Raw genomic sequence first — 14391 nt, forward strand, 5'->3', positions numbered from 1 at the left:
GGGGGATAAAAATAAGAAGAAAAAAATCTATGCTATGGTTGTCATAATTCGTGCATGAAAGGGTTAATGTGTCTGGTTTTAATGTTTTTTTTTGTGTATAACGTTTGAGATACCCTCTCCAGACTGCAGAACAAATCTACCAATGGGTATCAAAAGTCACCTTGAAGGCATAACTTTAATGTTTTTTTTTTTGTTTTGTTTTCATTCTAGTGGCTTCAGCTGACCATGTATTCATAACTCCACCTCTGGACGCCTCAGGCCGTGGTTACGAGTCCTGGACCGTCGTCATTCTTCGCTCCTTATTTTAATCTCCTCATGGGGTGAAGACAAAGGGAATGATTTTGCACATATTTTCTTATTAAGTAAAAGTTTGTGGTTTTATGTCACATCATGTCTGTCAGTTCAGATTAACTTCAGGTGACTTATTTTTCAGGTTTTACAAGTGACAGAATCGCTATTATGTCAAATTTCATCAACACTGTAATAAATGTTGAACTTTCTAAAGAATGTGGTTAATCCAGTAAAAAGAAGCATCAACGCCGCAAGAGTTTGAGAAGATGAAGAGACCCGAGTTTTGTTTAAGTATTTGCTTTTAAAATACAGAGAAGGAAAACACTGCAAATTGTGTCGTTTATTTCCGAACATTTACAGTAGGTGTCAAACAAATTAAATATATACTGTACAGTATCACACACACAAATACTGGGATAAGTTTTCAGTCTTATACACACAAGGGAAAATGAACTGATGTATTTGATAAAGTAATTTTCATGAATACGAACTTCAGATTAAAATGTATATGATAATGTATGCATTCAGTCAGTGCCCACTTACTCCAAATATGAGTCTGAATGACAGAAACCTGAAACATATTCTATTCCAAAAATGGAATTTCACTCAAGCAGGTTTAAGTACACGTAAAATTACTTCTGTTAGTACAGTACACAACTAATTTAAGCCCTTTTTATCATTGTCATTTTTCCTATCCTAAGTAACCATGTCCTTTTGAAAGTAAAGTCGGGACAATCTCAGGACTAAAGTTCTTCATATATTTGGTGTTTTGAAGATAATCATATTTGCAATAGACAGTATGTTAATGTCCTTTAATATCTTCCAGAAATAACTGATCTTACGACGATCTCTGAACCTCACGGTCAATGAATATCATAACAAAATGGTGTCGAAGGCAATTCATGTTTACAAAAACGACTTGTAATGTTTGAAATGGAAACCGGCGACCGATGGACTGAACTGAAACCTGAAGCATATATACAAAAACTGATGAGACAAATACTTTATAACAATCAAGATCTTGAATGAAGCACAGAAGGAATCTAAAACAGCAGCATCACATTGTGGTTTGTCACTGAACATCTCAATCCCTTCATAAAAATAGCTTCAGGGATAAATAGGATAATCCACTCACACAAAAAGAAAAAAAAAAAACGTGGAAAATAGAAAAAAAATGAACAGATGAATGAGGGTCGTGTGCACGAACCTCAAACACAAAGCTGAGTTTTTGTGTTAAAATGAATGAACGCTGCTGATGGTGTCAAGGCTGCACTTCACTGTCGCGGTCTACGTGGCTCTGTATGTGTTCAGGCAGCTCCTGCACAAAACACAAAGACAACAGTTCAAACATATTTACGCCCCAAATGGACAAAGTCCGAAGCAATGCCAATGTCTGCGATTAGTAGTGAAGATATAATGACAAAATTTGGTTTTAAGTGGATACCAACGGGAATGAAACATTTAGGAATTAAAATATGTAGGGAGGTGGAAGAAATGCCAAATTTAAACTTTGATCCAATCTTACAAAAAATAAAAAATTAATTTGGACAAGTGGACAAATAAAATAATGTTGACATTGTGGGGAAGAGTGAATGTAATTAAAATGATGGTTTCACCACAGTTCAATTATCCTCTCATGATACTGCCAGTTACAGGGCCCCCTTCCATTTTTAATCAATATGACACACTAGTTAAGGAGTTTTGCTGGGAAGGGAAAAGACTCACGATCAAGTTAACTAAACTGTTTAGCCAGGGACAAGGGTGGACTGGGCTTACCTGACCCAAGACTGTATTATATCTCCTTTGAGATGGTAAACTGTTCCTACATTGGACTGGCCAATATCATTTAGAATGGGCCATTATAGAAGAATCTTTATCTTTCCCTTTCACACCCATAGAGCTCCTTTCTCAAAGTTCAGGTAGAATCTCCAACTCTATTATGTTGCATTCAAAGGAAGTTTGGATGAAGATGCATAAAATGCTAAAATTATCTCATAATAAGCAACTACATTCGTCCTTGTGGCAAAGTCCTATAATTTGTATTGGTAGAAGCCCAATCTACTGAAAGAGCTGGCACAACCATGGAATATGTACACTGGACAGTTTGTATGATGGTGAAGTGTTTATGTCTTATAATGATCTACTGAGTAAATACAAACTAAAAGGAAAAGAACATTTCTGGAAATATCTTCAGATAAGGAACTGTATCATGTCCCTACACTGACAAACTGAAGACTATCATATTTTGGAGTATTTGGTTTTACCACCTCACCATCACAGAGCCTCAATATTTTGTAGAAGAATGAACTACGCACTCAGTTCTGATCTGAACAGTTTGAAGGGTTTATGGGAAAAAGACACTGGGGTTGTTTTCAGGAATGAGGAATGGATGAAAATAATTTCACAATGTGGAAAATTTTTAAGGGAAGGTAAAGGCAAATTCACACAATATAAGACATTACAAAGATATTACTGGACTCCTGTAAGACTGAACAGATTAGGTTTGATGAATAAGTCACTGTGCTGGAAAAGTCAAAATAATCATGGCACTCTGATCCACTGTAGGAATGTCCAATCAAACGTTTCTGGATGGTTGTTGTTCACACTAAGTAACTGGCTGGACCGAACTGTCCCACTTTGCCCAAGGCTGTGTTTACTGGGGGAAAAAGGACAGATAACTAATGTATAAAACGGAAGATTCTCCGTTATCATGGTTGAGGTCTTAGTAGCAGTTAGGATTATTCTTAAACACTGGAAAACCCCTAAAGCTCCACAGTTTAAAGAATGGGTCAACATGATGATAAAGACTGCTTCATATGAATGTGTGCTTTATAAGTTTAACAATAGGGATGGAACCACAGCACCAGTTTGGGAGCCATTCTGGTCTTACATAACTATGATTGACAGTCAGCAGGATGACAGCTGAACTACTTCCCTCTTGCATTTATTTATTTACCTAATTATTTATCTGGTTTATTATAACTTTTTTTTCTCTTTGAGAACTTCCAAGCTTTGTAGCATTTTTTTCAGGTACTTTTCATGTATGTACAGAAGCCCTCATTGTTAACATCAAGCAACACTGTATGAATGTTGTGTACCATGTGAAAACTAATAAAAACTTGAATTATAAAACATATTCACGCCCTGAGACAGTTGGTCTTTACTACGACTCAAAGTTGATCAAGCAGCTCAAAAATCAACCAAACAGAAGAAAAATGCATTCCTTGTCAGTGCAATGTAGGAGTGTAGTGAGAATATACAGTAACTAAGCACTGGTTAGTTAGCCAATTTTACTAATCACATTTTCAAGGTCAAATTCAAGTACTTGTTAAGCACTGTTAAGGGTCATTTTCACATTTTTCCAGCACAGCACCTTATCGCTAGGGTAAAATACATACACTCATGACTATTTTTTCACTTTGTACCACAATGATGTACATTGTATTATGCTACAAATATCTAAAATGATGTTTTATATGAGCAAAAAGTTTAGGAGTAAAAGGAAAATACAAAGTTTTTTCCAAAAAAGGGAAGGCACTTTGTGTTCTTCAGGCACTGTGTTCAAGATTAAGATAAAAATGTACCTGGAATCTAACCGAGAGCGCCTGGTAATTTTATTTTATTAATTTTATGTATCACCTCTTTGTAAGTAGCTTTGGCTTGCCATCTAACCTGGCAGAGTTAATATTAAAAATAAATAATAAATCACATCACAGTTACAATTGCAGGGACTTAAACTAAAATTCAAGCGCTTTTCAGATCTTGAAAAAAAAACCCATTGAAATTCAAGCATTTTCAAGGATTTCAAGCACTCCTACGAACCTTTATGAAAATTAGTCATAGCAGACAATAAGAGAATACCATGTGTAGCAAAAGAAACATGTTTGTATGTAGGAAATCATCATTTAGCGACCAAATGAGTATCAAGGCTTTAAATAGGTTTACAAATTAACATTAAAAATTATAAATGAAGATAATGTAACAAAGTAAAATTGTGACCGTAAATGTTTCTATAGTCATACATGAGTGTCTTCTTTGTGGTTCAGTATTACATAAAATACTGAAGTGCAAATGTCAATAGATAAAACAAGTGAGGAGACACATCCTGATATGTTCAGATCTACTCCACTAACGCAGAGGTCAAATTGTCGGTAATAATAAAGAAAGGATTACCTGGCAAACCGACTGCTGCGTTCCAAAAAAAGCCGAGCAGCCTTTCCAGCGACATTTGACCGTCTGCAGGTTGGGGTTTGTGTGGTCGTGAACAAGGTGCTGCACAAGGTGCTCCGCCATGCCGAAGATCAGAGAGCAGTTCTGCCACTGGAGGGCAAAGGTCAGAATTAGTTTATGACGAGTGACCAACGGAATATGACAAATAATAAACAATGAGGTGATTCTTTCATTATTCATTACAGTGAATTGAAGTGAAGGTTGTGTAAACTTACCCAGCAGCGGAAGTTCTTCATCAGGTTGAGTTTAACAGCTTGAACGCTGCCGTCATAACATCCTGTGTAAATCTGTGACGGACAAGCAGCATTAAACACATGAATGTAGTGTTTATGCAAGATAAGTATGTGAATTTATCAGGTCCATTTCAGATTTAAACCTAATTACAGTTAAAAAAAACTCACCAAACTCTTATGGATGGCCATGCACATAACCATATCAGAGTGACCTCCATACACCTGCAAACGGTCATGAGACTAGAAAGAAAAAACAGAGGTCATAGTTTAATTAGTATTTCTTAATGGACCTAAATGTGATATATCTATATAAAAATATTTAAAACTGACCTAAAATTAACATTAGAATGTTGAGAATAAAGAGTTCTGAATTCATGAAGATGCCAATGTACTGTATACAGGGTTTGTACAAGTTAAATTTAAGATTTTAAGACTACTTGGAACAGAATTTAACACCCATTTCACAGCCATACTGACAAAAATTTGTGACTCCTAGAATTTAGGAAAATGTACTTATTTACTCCAATGCCTTGATTGCCACCATTCCAAGTCATTTCTCACCAGTAGCTGCAAAGTTAGTGATAACTGGCTCCTAATTTCAATACAATTTGTCGGGTTGGAATGGGTGGAACTGAGTTAACTAACGTTACTTTCTTTGCAGTTTGGACACATTTAAACATAATACAGCCAACAAGTTTATGGCAACATAACTTAAGACCTACAATAACAAATTTAATACCTTTTAAAGACTTTTTCAAACTATTAAGTGCAGATTTGTAAATTCAAGACTTTTAAGACTTTAAGACCCTGCGGGAACCCTGCGTATAAATGTTCATTAGGTAGACTCATAATGACAGGTTGTGGATTTACGTGACCACAAAAGGGAGTAGAGAGTCACTCTGCTGGTCTCCCATAGTATTGAAAATCAACACGGAAAAGTCTTTGACCAAAGCGTCAAAGTGACCAGATGGGATGACAACTGCTAAGAAACAACTTTATCAGTCAAAGAACATGACAAAGTGATAAAAATTTAAAGCGTTGTTGTCGTTTCCACCACTGGACACAGCTCAAAGAATGGAGTTTGATCTTCTGTACAGCTGTCGACAACACAGACTGCGGAGCTGATTTGTGGTTTTACTGTGGCTGTTTTCCTTCTACATTACCTTGGCTAATGTTAGCTTAGCTGACACAGTTGACACAATAACCTATGCGCAGATTATAAAACAGTGTTATTTTGACCGAATATCAACATATGAGTTTTTGTTTGAAGAAAAAAACTTGATTCCACAAACACAGGTGTGTGTAAACAATGAGCTTCACATATTAAGTGGGTGATAAATTCGTGAAATATGCAGTTAACTAATTTGTGGTTTTTGTAGCCATGAATGTATTCTGGTTCATGACTTCCCTCCACTACTGATAGTTTGGAATATCAATACTACAAAAAACACTTTAATTAATGTCTGTTGTTCAGTTTCAGCACTAAATACCTGTAGCTCATAAACTCGAACCAGCTTGTCCAGACAGGCAGTGACCATCACTTTCCCTAAAATGGCTATTGATGTGACGGCGTGACCGTGACCCTTGTAGATACGGACCAACTCCCCCGTCTACGAACAAAGATGGAGGACAAAAGTAAAGCTGAAGACATGAACAAACCAAGCATCAACAGGAAAGTGTACAAATTATCATTAATATTTGGCTCATTGTCGACATTATTCAGTGACATAATCTGGATTTTCATCAATTTAGTATTTTAGCAACTGTTTTGGTTGATAATTCCATCATCTTTAACACTTACGTGGATGTTATGCGCATGAACGGACGTGTCACTGGAGCCACTGAAGACGAGGTCATTCACCACCTGATGGCAACAAATGATGCATCATTTCATAAGTTTATACACAGGTTAAAATTTTGATCTACATTTAATGAAACAAATTAGAGTAGCAACTAACAAATTCTTTAATCACTGAAGTGTTGATTCAGAGTCATTTTCTTAGTTTGTGTTTAGACGAGAAACAAAAAGTGAAGGCATTCAGTTTCTGATTATATATGTAGAACTAATAAAAACCCTAACTTTTCACTGGACTGAGTAGGATTATATAAAACATTTTGCATCAATATTTGAAAGTCACTTGTATGAGTGTTTGAGAATTCTACATGTCTTAAAAACATTGAGATGTTAATTTCATGGCTCTATTATAAATGATCTGCAATAGGGGTGTGTATTGGCAAGAATCTGGCAATACGATACAAATCACAACATTAGGATCACGATACGATATATCACTTTTTTTTTTTAATGATTATTTCCTTCAAGAATTGAATTACACCAGAAATATGCATACATTTTTATTTGATTAGAACAGGATCTAATGCTATACCACAAGATTTTCCTGTGTTAAAACTTAAATTATGTTTTACAGACATTACAGATTAAGATCCTGTTCAAATGTTCATATTCTATTAGTTCATAACTAACATCATAACATTATTTTTGTGCAATCCCACCAAAGGAACTAACATTATTTAATAAAAGAGTGTTAAATAATAAATGAAATATAAACAAAAAAGGAAAACAAAAATGAACCTCCACAATATCTGCATTTGAATAAATACCTAAAAATATCAATACAGTACTTTTTAAAATCGATACAGTATTGTGAAATTAAATATCGCAATATATTGTAGAACCGATATTTTCTTACACCCCTAATCTGCGAGTAAATTATGACTTACAAATATCTGTTAAAAGTGTAAGTAAAATGGCAGAGTGTCCTCACCTTCATGCACAGTACAGTTTTGGTGTGACCCTGCAGCGAGCGCAGCAGGAGGCCGCTCCTGGCATCACGTACGCTGATGGTGCTGTCGTAGGAGCCGACCAGCAGCACCCTGCGGGCACCTTCCTGCGCTGTGGCCAGACAGCTCACGCCTCGTGGCCCGTGGCACTCAAACACATCCAACTCCTTCAAAGTCTGAGAGGATGAGCAAAGAGATGTCATGAAGGAGAAAGCACTATAAGTCAACAGGGTGTAGGAGTTAAAATAAACTCCTTTGCTCACCTTTAAATCAAAGCTGGTGACTGATCCATTGGCGAGCCCAGCGTACAAAATGTTCCAGCCAATGTGCAAACACAGAACCCGGTCTGGTAGAGAGATCTGCTCCAGACACTTCTTAGACTGAATGTGAAAAGATTTGATAAAAAGAAAAGAAGTATTGATAAAATGGAAAAACACAAAACAAAACATATTGACAGTAAGACAAGAAACAAGGGCTGTCATTGACACAAAATTACACCTCTATAAAAAGGTTGAACACATCGTTAATAACAAGAAAGCATGTTAGTTGTCTTTCTTCTGCAGAGGTTAATTTAACTTTTTTACCCTTATGCTGAAACAGCGTATGGTTTGGTCACTAGATCCCGTGTAGAGACGTGGCAGGTTGTTTTGGTAGGACGCCACCAGCAAACAGTTGACTTTGTTAGTGTGACCGTCAAATACAGACTGGCACTCCCTGGTCTGAAAACAAAGAAATGTACCGCTTTGAAAAGAGGCCTGGCTATTTATGGCATTTCTTTGTAAAAACTGATATATTATGGAAATCTACGACAATACTTGATTGTAAATACATACCCTGTTTAAAGTAATCTATAAGTATGCTTTAGATCTGAATACTGTACCACCAGATTGTAGGCTCGAGCTGTGTTGTCCCCTGAGCATGTGTACAACAGGCCCTCGTGAACCTGCAGACCATGAACCGGTCCGGTGTGACTTGAAAATTCTCCGACAGACGGTTCCTCATCTTCCACCGCGTTGCCAGACCCTGAGGAAACTACAGTTAATCTACATCCGTATCATCAACTACAGTGTTGTAAATTACTGTTTTGCTATAAACCCATAATGCAGCGCGTCTGCTGCCTGTGCTGAACTGTAAGTTGAGGTTCCATGCATCTTTTATGTGCATTCCAAATAAATAAAACCTAGTGGAATCTGAACCTAGATTGAGGAGAAATGTTACTGACCTGAAGGAACATTGCCATCTTTTGCTGACACATCTGGAACCAGAACTTTTCTGAAGGGTATAAGAGAAAAAAAGTCATTTCACATGTACTTCCAAGTCATTCATGTAAAATTATTTCCTGTGAACGTGTAGGACTTCCCCCGTGATAGTCAAGGACTCAAATCCATCCTTTTATCAACCATAGTGTTACGTCAAGCATTTGTGCGTTTTTTTTCCTCATCTGTGTATGAAAGCCTACCAGGACTTCTTCACAACTTTTGACTTGCAGAGGCTTACAAGAGCTGTCTGTAACAGGCAGATAAGGTTGTTCCTCTGGTTGAGACATTAATATGGACCGTCCAAAAGCTCCTGATGTGTACAAACTAGTCCATGTAAGTTATGAGCCTCATGTCCTGGGTGGATCTTCTCACTAATGTCATTAAACTCACACCACTCATGCACTGTTGCTCACACTTAACTGTCTGTTCTCAACTGTACATTCCTATGACGGCATTTGCTTTTAACATGGTTGAAATTATCATCAAAACTAACTCAGATTAATAGGTAAGAAAACTAAATGGACACCCCCCCCCCCACCACCACCACCACCCCCACACACAAATCTTGATACTGAATAGCCAAATTTGATTCTGATAGACTCTGGGGACAGTCCTTCAAACATAATCCTATGACTAAAGCTCACTTCTCATCTTCTTTCTGCTGAGATGTCTGTGTGCCTGCAGAACTGAAGTCCACGCTGACGGAGTTCTGAGGAAGTTCCTGCTGGACTGGGACATTTTGGGCTGCCTCAGCTGAGCCCTCATTGTCGGATTCATCGATATTGATGACCTCCTGGTTGGAGGGCTCCATCAGTTCTACGGAGTTATCGCTCTCATTCCCTGTATCTTCATCTGAAGCTGGAGTAGATCTGTTTTTATCTGTGGAGACAGATGTCTCTGCTGCTCTTTCGGGGCCATTTTTATCTTCTGTTTGTGTCTCACCACTTTCAATGACCTTACTGACAGATGATTCAACAGAAGGTGGCACGTTTGCGGGAGCTGTGCATTCTGCTGGGAGTTGTTTAGCAGGAGGTATGGGAGCAGCAGGTGTGGGAGCAGAGGGAACCATGGGCATAAGTTGGTTTTGAGGTACTTGGGAAGCCAGTTCGTCTAATGCTTTTTGGTGCATTTCTTGTTTTATTGATGCAGCTGGCACAGGGTGAGGTTGGCTGATGGAAGACACTTGGTGTGGAAGAGGCTGGTGACTGAAGGAGGGGTAGGCACTGCAGGAGGGAAGAGATGAGGGTATGGCCCCAAATGATGAAGTGGTGGCTTTTTCTTCTGCAGGAGATACTCCAGAGTACCCCTCTAAAAGAGCAGGAAATAAGAGGTCATCTACATATATATTAGAGATACGCATACTAGCAAGCTATATAAACTCAAGAGCCATTTTCCACCTCAAAGAGGAAAAAAAAGAAAAAAAAACATCTGAGTGGAGCAAATGATGCATCTTTGGTGACCCCCCCCCGGTATAACGGTAGGGGAAACACTGCAATATTTATGCGGTCTAGAGATAAAAAGTTTTATCGTAACCGAGTATCTACCATACCTTGCATCCCCTGCAGGATCTGGATGCGCTTGGCTCTGAGACTGTTTATTTCAGTAATATACTAAAAATAGCAGAAGCAAGAAGTGTTAGTATTCACACAGTAGGTGACACACAGTGAATGTTAATTCTTGAAAATCTTATCCACATTAATAGTGCCACCTTTTCCCTCAGTAGCATGAAGGTTTGTAGGGCATTCCGGGCCTGGATTATTGATTTGTCCACATCATGCAACATGTGGTTCAGCTGCTCCTCTTTCAGAGAAACAGCATAGAGCTGGTCCAACTGATCTTGGTCTATACGGAAGAAAAAGATAAAAACATTCAATAGTTTTATCAACTTGTGGACAATCCACAAATGATGACAACTGAGGAATTGTTGCACAATCTGTTACAACTTGCAAAATGAAATGCACATGTAACAGTTTCGTTCAGTCAGTACGTAATGTTTCACACTTACCTTTGTCTGACTTTTTCTTCTTTTTGACATTTGGCTCTTCATCTGAAACCTCATCAGCCTGTAAGAGCATAAAAAGATACCAACATTACAGAAATGTAAACACTTTGGGAAACTGGATGTTTCAGCCCTATGTTATAAGTTCAGTGTCCTCACTCTTGTAACATTACAGCTCCTCCTCCTGGCACTGGAGGTTTCTCCATTCTCCCTGTGCTCCATATTTTGTTCCACCTTTACAGGAACTGTTGGTCCACTGTGACTTCTCCTGCCCTCCTGTGCTAAAGCCGACTCCTCTAAAGGCTCCTGCATCCTAGAACTCTGTTCAGTCTCTGTGTGAGAGTCATTATTCACAGATTCTTGTGGTGGAGGAGATAAGTGCGGAACAGGATGACAGTCTGGGATTGATTCCCAGTGGAAGCCCTGTGAAAGAGGCAAAGCATTGTCCTCTGACTGCAGGAACGTTTCGGAATTAGATGAAGAGCTTGACAGCTCAGCTCCAAACCTGTAACCAAGAATGAGAAAAAGATAAATCATATTTGTCAATATCCCTTTAAGAGTTAACATAACGTGCTGCACACTTTTAATATCGGTCAACCAAATATAGTGCAAGATTCTGTTGAAAGTTACTGCCCTATAGGTGACCTATTTTCAATAGGCTTCTGCTCCATGCCAAGATGCATTCACAGTATAATTTTGGTGCCAATATCTCAATGCATTCTTCAGATAATGTGATTAAGTTGATGTGAATACCCTTCTGGCCAGAGTTGGCCGAGGGGTAATAAAACTAAGCAGGTAATGCATTTAAAATAATGAATTTTAAGATTTATAAAATAGCACAAACATTAAACAAAATTCTTCCTCTTAATTGTACTGAATCTGCTCTTAATAAGGAGTTTTTTCTTCTAGTATGACTCCCTCACCTGGGAATGCTTTCATTTGTCTTCTTATTCCTCTTGGAACTCTCATAAATCGTTCTCCAGTCTGGCTTACTCCTGATCCCCGACATGCTGAGCAACTTCTGCAGGCTATGATTGAGCCCAGTCTCCTTATCCCTCTGGGCTGTCCTGTGTGGTTTGTGGGCAATGCGAACCTTCTGAGTGTTGCTTGGGTTGAGATCTCTGGATGTACTTGGAAAAACAGTTCCTGCCTGCAAACCACTGTCCCAGGCATTTGACTGCTGGGTACTTCCTTGTGTCATTTTGAGTGTACTGATGTTAGATGTTGGGTGAATGCCTGAATGAGGTGCAGGACCAGTGATGGTGACGTGTGGAGACTGCCAAGAGGTAGATGCAGAGGTGCTGGTATGAGGTGTCGTTTCCTTGGTGCTGCTCCTTACAGAAGCCCCAGCTGGCTGCACTGTAACACTTCCAGTCTGCTGGGCAGTGCTTTGATTGGTCAGGTTCACCTGTTTTTCAGCGTTCTTCCTTCGGGCTTCACGATCTGCTCGACAGGGCTCCCTTACACCCAGCGCTCTCCTGACCTGCCTTATCATTACACTGACATCTACTTCCCCTACAGTAGCTGCAATGACAGGTCTGCCTTTGTCAGTATTACCAAAAGGTGCAGCTTGTTTTTGTTCCAGATAAGAAGTTTGAGGACACCGCTTGTCACCATTGTCAAAGGTAAAAGCTTCAGTATGAGGATAATAATCCATGGTAAAGTCTACACCTGCTGAACTATCATCTGGCCAATAACTGTTATAACGACTTGTTGATTGTCCTTGCATATTTGCACTAGCTCCTTCAGTGCCATATGGTTCATTAAATAGAGCATTTGTTTCAATGCTTCCGCCTATATTTTTTCTCTCCAGAGTGTTATAGCCAGTGTTGCTAAAATGCCCCATTTGGTAGCCCGATTGGTTGAACTGGTCCATTCTTACGCTTTCACTCTTCAGAGGCCTTTGCATGAGCAATGCTTTATTTTCCTTGTTTTGATAAACAGCACTGTTGCTTCCTATTATATGGGCTTGCTGAAGCTGTTGAGGTATTTTCGCAATTGGATGCTTGGAATTTCCCTGTTTCACTACTTTAGACATCATTTTACTTTTTCTGTTGAGTTCTACACGTTTTTGACCAGCCATCTGCTTTCTTTTCTTCCTCTTCTTTTTCATAGCTTTCTTCCTGTGATAAAAACAAACAGACAGTTATTCATGTGAGTTACAGTACAACAGGCCCTGTTTACAGTCACAAATAAATTCACACACAATCCACACTGCCACACCTACGAAAATGAAAAGAACAAAGACAATAAAATGTTACAGCAGACGAAAATAGAAATTGTCTAAGTTAATACAAATATGACCAAATAACAGATGAAGAGCTGAAAGTCTTACTCCTTGGTCTTTAATTTCTTGTTTCTCTCCAGGAGCATGGTCATCGTCTCACTGCTTAGAGTCTTTTCTAAAGAAGGGGGCTTTATATTCTTACACATCAATATTTTTAACTTGGCTTTGTGCTGAGTAGTGGAGATGTGTTGGGCATATTCATTTAAACCCATGGCAGAGGCCTTACAAGCCTGGCATTCATGAAATGAAGCCCTGTTTGTGAAAAGACAAAAGAGGTTACATGACACTGTAAAGCAACTGATTTCAATATGTGAGACACAAACGTGACCAAGAGAGTCATGTGTTGGCACTACAGCAGAAATATTACAGTCTATACTAAAAGGTTTCAATTGGGTTTCTAAATTGTGCCTCTTTAATGTTTTAACATAGCAAACTGTCAAGTACAAACTATATTCAACATGTTTTGGTGCAATACAAAATAAACACAAAACCTTAACATGTCAAAACATTTACTTACTTTCCCAACACAGCTTCCAGTTCTCTATGATGCAGCATGCCATGCAAGTGCTCTTGCGCTTCCTGTAATTGAGATATTTTGTCATAATCAAAGAGGATATAATACAACTTTGAAAGAATAGTTCTAACAGTTATATCAACTTACATGCTTCAAATATTGTGTGCGACACACGAGACAATAGGTTTTTTTGGCGTTCTTGAAGTATGGCGATTTGTTTTCCATCTTCACTGTGCGTTTAACCTCCTCTGAAGGGACCTGAACCGTTTCCATATTTACACAGCTGAATTAAGAATAGACAATGACAATAAAATAAGAAGACAATTTCAGATGACCTCAGTGCCTCAACGTCTTGACAGATGAGATTTACGATTACAGCATGATTTAATGTGTCATTCACATTCTAGAGAAGTTAGTGTAAACTCACTACCTATACTATAACTAGTACTACAATGCATTCTTATATTATTTTTATATTCTGCTTAGAGAGCAGCTCAACGTGGTTTCTCGTAAGCTAAATTGGTGAACTAGCTAACTAGCAAACAGCGTCTGCTTAACATTACATTACAAAACAGGCCGTTACCTTATTTGACAATTTTACAGACAACAAATATTTAACAAAAGTTTTTAACTGATTATACTGAATAAAAACGAGACTGAAACTAGAAGAAGACTATAGTTACCTCAAACATTCACATGGTAACAAGGCTTCCACCACTGTTCAACCGCCATGTTTGTCAACGTAACTTACGTCCGACGTTAAGTCCTCCTCGCGG

The 14391-nt window shown here is 38.4% G+C and overlaps 2 protein-coding genes across 5 annotated transcripts in view; one reads left to right on the forward strand and one right to left on the reverse strand.

Annotated features, from left to right (window-relative positions):
• The window catches only part of capn3b (calpain 3b), a 42415-nt gene extending 41022 nt beyond the window's left edge, over positions 1 to 1393 (forward strand). For both annotated transcript variants that reach the window (XM_030128174.1, XM_030128175.1), the window contains one exon: positions 211 to 1393. In XM_030128174.1, coding sequence (XP_029984034.1) covers positions 211 to 237 — 27 coding nt within the window. In that variant the 3' untranslated portion in view covers positions 238 to 1393. The remainder of the gene's footprint in view (positions 1 to 210) is intronic.
• znf106b (zinc finger protein 106b) lies at positions 617 to 14362 on the reverse strand. Of its 3 annotated transcripts, none has more exons than XM_030128168.1 (22): positions 14299 to 14362; positions 13763 to 13898; positions 13619 to 13680; positions 13150 to 13353; positions 12586 to 12937; positions 11738 to 12555; positions 10974 to 11319; positions 10821 to 10878; positions 10524 to 10657; positions 10365 to 10425; positions 9460 to 10123; positions 8779 to 8828; positions 8437 to 8579; positions 8141 to 8275; positions 7820 to 7936; positions 7541 to 7732; positions 6556 to 6618; positions 6245 to 6364; positions 4923 to 4994; positions 4737 to 4808; positions 4465 to 4611; positions 617 to 1609 (listed from the first exon to the last, which is right to left on the reverse strand). In XM_030128168.1, exons 2-22 carry the CDS (start codon positions 13886 to 13888, stop codon positions 1553 to 1555), a joined length of 3993 nt encoding a protein of 1330 aa, XP_029984028.1. In that variant the 5' UTR covers positions 13889 to 13898; positions 14299 to 14362; the 3' UTR covers positions 617 to 1552. The 3 variants fall into 3 exon arrangements, with proteins under 3 accessions (XP_029984028.1, XP_029984029.1, XP_029984027.1); XM_030128169.1 differs by having other exon boundaries at positions 11738 to 12031; positions 12080 to 12937; XM_030128167.1 differs by having other exon boundaries at positions 11738 to 12937.
• Positions 14363 to 14391: the final 29 nt, after the last annotated feature.

This window comes from Sphaeramia orbicularis, chromosome 24 (assembly GCF_902148855.1).
Source record: "Sphaeramia orbicularis chromosome 24, fSphaOr1.1, whole genome shotgun sequence".
In the NCBI taxonomy this organism is placed as follows: domain Eukaryota; kingdom Metazoa; phylum Chordata; class Actinopteri; order Kurtiformes; family Apogonidae; genus Sphaeramia; species Sphaeramia orbicularis.

What these genes read in the sequence shown, in the direction of transcription:
- znf106b (XM_030128167.1), bottom strand. Translation starts at nt 13,888, where the DNA reads ATGGAAACGGTTCAGGTCCCTTCAGAGGAGGTTAAACGCACAGTGAAG. An exon ending in ACAAATGAAAGCATTCCCAG is followed by an intron (nt 11,320 to 11,737) that starts GTGAGGGAGTCA and finishes TCTTGGTTACAG; the next exon opens with GTTTGGAGCTGAGCTGTCAA. An exon ending in AGATGGCAATGTTCCTTCAG is followed by an intron (nt 8,580 to 8,778) that starts GTCAGTAACATT and finishes TAGTTTCCTCAG; the next exon opens with GGTCTGGCAACGCGGTGGAA.